This window comes from Salpingoeca rosetta (genome assembly GCF_000188695.1).
Source record: "Salpingoeca rosetta unplaced genomic scaffold supercont1.24, whole genome shotgun sequence".
Classification (NCBI taxonomy): Eukaryota; class Choanoflagellata; order Craspedida; family Salpingoecidae; genus Salpingoeca; species Salpingoeca rosetta.
Window position 1 is genome coordinate 125,207 of NW_004754910.1, and position 3,919 is coordinate 129,125.

Here is a 3,919-nt window from a genome sequence, read left to right on the forward strand (position 1 = left end):
GTGTGTGTGTGTGTGTGTGGTGGTGTGTGTGTGTGTGTGTGTGTGTGTGTGTGTGTGTGTGTGTGTGTGTGTGTGTGTGTGTGTGTGCGGGTGTGGGTGTGGGTGTGGGTGTGGGTGTGTGGGTGGGTGGGTGGGTGTGTGGAAGGAGGTGAGCAAATGACTGAAAGAGTGGAAGTGAGGAGGGAGACATATAGGAAACGCGTAAAGGCGAGCGGATAGATGGAAGCGCATGCACAGCTGCGACGAAATCGTGGGGTAGACACATGACAAACGCGGCGTGCACAGCCAGAACTCAACATTGTGCCAACGTTGCCAACCTTGAAGGTGGTGAGGAAGTAGTGGGAGTACATGAGGACGTGGATGAAGCTGTTGATAAAGGCGCCAAGAGCAACATCGCCGCTGCCGGAGAGGCAGATGTACGCAAAGGAGATGATGGTGATGGAGGAGTGATGGTACACGTGCAGGAAGGAGAGCTGGTTCCACTTGTGGCGCAGGATGAAGATGAAACTGTCAAGAAACTCCCAGAACCTGAGAAGACAGGCACAAGAACGTGTACACGTGTGTGGACATGTGTAAACATGTGTGTGCGTGTGAGTGTGAGTGTGAATATGTGAGTGAGTGGGTGTGTGTGTGTGTGTTGTGTGAACGTGTGTGAACGTGTGTGTGTGTGTGTGTGTGTGTGTGTGTGTGTGTGTGTGCGCGTGCATCGAAACGCAGCATGTAATGGTGAGTGGAGCAAAGGAGCATGGTGTGTTCAATGCTATCAACAACAACTTAAACAACAACAACGCACGTGTGCAACGCACTTTTGAATATAGTAGAGCCAGATGAAGCAGAGCAGGTGCTTGCCGCCCTCCGTGCGGGCGTCCATGCGTTCACCGTTGCCGTAGTAGGAGATGAAGCCATAGCGGATGCAGTTCATGATGATACCGTAGCACACGGCACCAGCGAGGATAACACACGACAGGTTGTACGCCCTGTAGAGATTGAGTGTCAAAAAAAGAGGTGAGAGGTGAGGACGCCAGCCCGCACCAACACGCCGGCACAGCAAGACAGACAAAACAGCACCACATGCACCTTAGCCACGCATGTTCACACACGCACACACACACACACACACACACACACACACGAACCGCATGAAGTTGGTGAGCTGCAGGGGAGCGCGGTTCCTCATGATGAGGTACAACACCGCGAGGGTCACAAAGTAGAAGACATTGCCTGCGGTTGTGATTGTGATTGTGGTTGTGATGTGATGTGAGCTAGCTGCGAGCTGTGTGACAAAGCGCAGCTGCAACGCAGACGGGGTACGCCGGTCGAGAAAAAGAGCAAGCAAGCGCACTGAACAAGCAATCTCACTGAGCAAGCAAGCGCATTCAAAAAAGCAAGCGCATTCAAACAAGCAAGCGCATTCAAACACACGGTCGTGCACATTCAACAGGCGCATCGCACCGGCTGCGAGGAAGGTCGGGTTGAGGCCAAAGTGCGACTCAAGGTGCCCGCTCTCATACTTGGGGCCAAGCGCAGAGATTTCCCGCTCGAAGCTGTCCACAAACTTCTGCACGTCCAATCGCATCAACTCCATCATTGTGATGTGGTGCTATTGAAGAAGCAAGAAAGGGAGAGGGGGGTGGTTCTGTGTGGAGCGCGCGTGTGGGAACAGTCGATGGAAATGAGGGTGGCGTGAAGCAAAAAGGCACACACTGTGCGGCGTTGTGGGCGTTGTAAGCGTGGTGTGGACACGTGTGCGTGGGGTGTCATCAAATTTTAGACCAACAATAAGCATTGTGGAACAGATTCCATGCGCAAACAACGCCCAAGTCAGTGCCCGTCAGTTTTTCTGGCCACTGCCAACCAAGACAAAAGTCGTTTTGTTTTCTTCTTGTGCCTGCAAGCAAGCAACCAGCAACAGCGAACAAGACAACAAGTGCTCCTCCTTGTCGTCCTCGATTGACCTGACGCTTCACCGTCGCCATCATGGCGCACCTCAAGTCAGATGAGTATGGCGTCGGCGACGCCGTCCTTCTTGATGAAATCACAGAGGTCAGAGGGCTAGAGGGGTGTGTCTGTGTGTGTGTGTGTGTGTGTGTGTGTGTGTCTGTGTGTCTGTGTGTGTGTGTGTGTGTGTGTGTGTGTGTCTGTGTGTGTGTGTGTGTGTGTGTGTGTGTGTGTCTGTGTGTCTGTGTGTCTGTGTGTGTGTGTGTCTGTGTGTCTGTGTGTCTGTGTGTCTGTCTGCATGTGTATGTTCAAGCGTGCACACTGTGCAGGCGCTCACTCGCTCGCTTGTACTCCTCGACTCTTCAACACACACACACACACACACGCCTGCGACTCAACAGGACGCGTTTGTGGCCAACCTGAAGCGCCGGTTCTCCAAGGACAAAATCTACACGTACATTGGCGAAGTACTCGTGTCCGTCAACCCATACGCAGACCTCGGCCTGTACAAGCCAGAGCTCGTGGAGACGTTTCGAAACCGCGCCCTCTACCAGGTTGGTACTTGGGCACACAACACACACACACACACACACATAAGAAGGATAAGGAAGGAGAGCTCAAACTGTAGCTTGCTGTGCACATGCATGCGTGTGGTGGTGGTGCTGCACTTCGGATTCCCACCGCTTTTGAGTGACGTTGTCACCCAATGTTCAGTGACCACGTCACCTCACCCACCCACCCACAAACACCCACTCACATACACGCACATATGCATAATTGCAGAACGAGCCCCACATCTTTGCACTCAGTGAGGCCACGTACAGCACCATGCGCCGCACGCACCAGGATTGCGTCGTCATCATCTCAGGTGCGTGCAACAGAACAGCACACACACACGCGTGAACTGTGCACACATGCATGTGCAACTGTACACTGTACACACGCACGCATGTGCCTGCACTGCACTGCAGCACGCGCAGCGTCTCCTCTCACATGAGTCACCTTCTTCTCTGTGCGAAGGCGAATCTGGCGCTGGAAAGACAGAGGCCAGCAAGCGCGTCATGGAGTACATTGCAGCCGTCAACACAAGCAAAGGCAGAGCAGAAATTGAGCGGGTACGCGTGGCCGGGAGGGGGCGTGTGTGTGTGTGTGTGTGTGTGTGTGTGTGTGTGTGTGTGTGTGTGTGTGTGTGTGTGTGTGTCCGTGTCTAGCATTCTATGTGTCTGTGTTTATCTCACAGCACATCCTCCTCTGTGCTCTGCCTTCTGTGCACGTGCAAATGAATCCGACTTCACCCGACTGACTCGTCCCCTCCCTGTATGTGTTCAGGTGAAAGAACACCTGCTGGCCTCCACGCCAATCCTCGAAGCCTTTGGAAACGCAAAGACAAACGTCAACGACAACTCGTCAAGATTCGTGAGTTGGGTGAAGCCACCAAATGCTGCCATTGGCCTTGAGCCGCACGCAGCCCTCATGGCCTTTCACACTCCGGCCATGATGCGTCATTTCGTGCAAGTGCGCGTGACGCCGCTGGACCTTGTGTTTGCCCCATTATCTCGACACAAACACACACCAGCACTCACACACATCGCCCCAACCTAACCCTTTGCGCAGGGCAAGTACATGGACATCATGTTTGACTTCAAGGCGGAGCCAATTGGCGGGCACATCAAAAACTACCTGCTGGAGAAAAGCCGTGTGGTGAAGCACGCGGCAGGCGAGCGCAACTTCCACTTCTTCTACCAGCTCCTCACTGGTGCCCCTGACGCCGTCCTCTCATCCCTCTCCCTCGAGCGAAACCCTTCATCCTACGCCTACACCAACCAGGTCTGGCTGCTCTGCTTTTCTGTGTGTGTGTGTGTGTGTGTGTGTGTGTGTGTGTGTCTCTCTCTCTCTCTCTCTCTCTCTCTCTCTCTCTCTCTCTCTCTCTCTCTCTCTCTCTCTCTCTCTCTCGCTCGCGCTCTCGCTCTCTCTCTCTCTC

At 53.8% G+C, this 3,919-nt stretch overlaps 2 protein-coding genes across 2 annotated transcripts in view; one reads left to right on the forward strand and one right to left on the reverse strand.

Annotated features, from left to right (window-relative positions):
• The window catches only part of PTSG_08543 (uncharacterized protein), a 3,866-nt gene extending 2,051 nt beyond the window's left edge, over positions 1 to 1,815 (reverse strand). The window contains exons 1-4 of the mRNA XM_004990278.1: positions 1,453 to 1,815; positions 1,137 to 1,221; positions 807 to 977; positions 318 to 528 (exon numbers count right to left, since the gene is read on the reverse strand). Of these exons, the coding sequence (XP_004990335.1) occupies positions 318 to 528; positions 807 to 977; positions 1,137 to 1,221; positions 1,453 to 1,588 (603 nt within the window). The 5' untranslated portion in view covers positions 1,589 to 1,815. The remainder of the gene's footprint in view (positions 1 to 317; positions 529 to 806; positions 978 to 1,136; positions 1,222 to 1,452) is intronic.
• Positions 1,816 to 1,977: 162 nt separating this feature from the next.
• The window catches only part of PTSG_08544 (myosin IB), a gene marked incomplete at both ends in the record, with an annotated part of 8,248 nt that continues 6,306 nt past the window's right edge, over positions 1,978 to 3,919 (forward strand). The window contains 6 exons of the mRNA XM_004990279.1: positions 1,978 to 2,043; positions 2,340 to 2,492; positions 2,722 to 2,806; positions 2,959 to 3,053; positions 3,268 to 3,354; positions 3,553 to 3,792. Coding sequence (XP_004990336.1) covers positions 1,978 to 2,043; positions 2,340 to 2,492; positions 2,722 to 2,806; positions 2,959 to 3,053; positions 3,268 to 3,354; positions 3,553 to 3,792 — 726 coding nt within the window. The remainder of the gene's footprint in view (positions 2,044 to 2,339; positions 2,493 to 2,721; positions 2,807 to 2,958; positions 3,054 to 3,267; positions 3,355 to 3,552; positions 3,793 to 3,919) is intronic.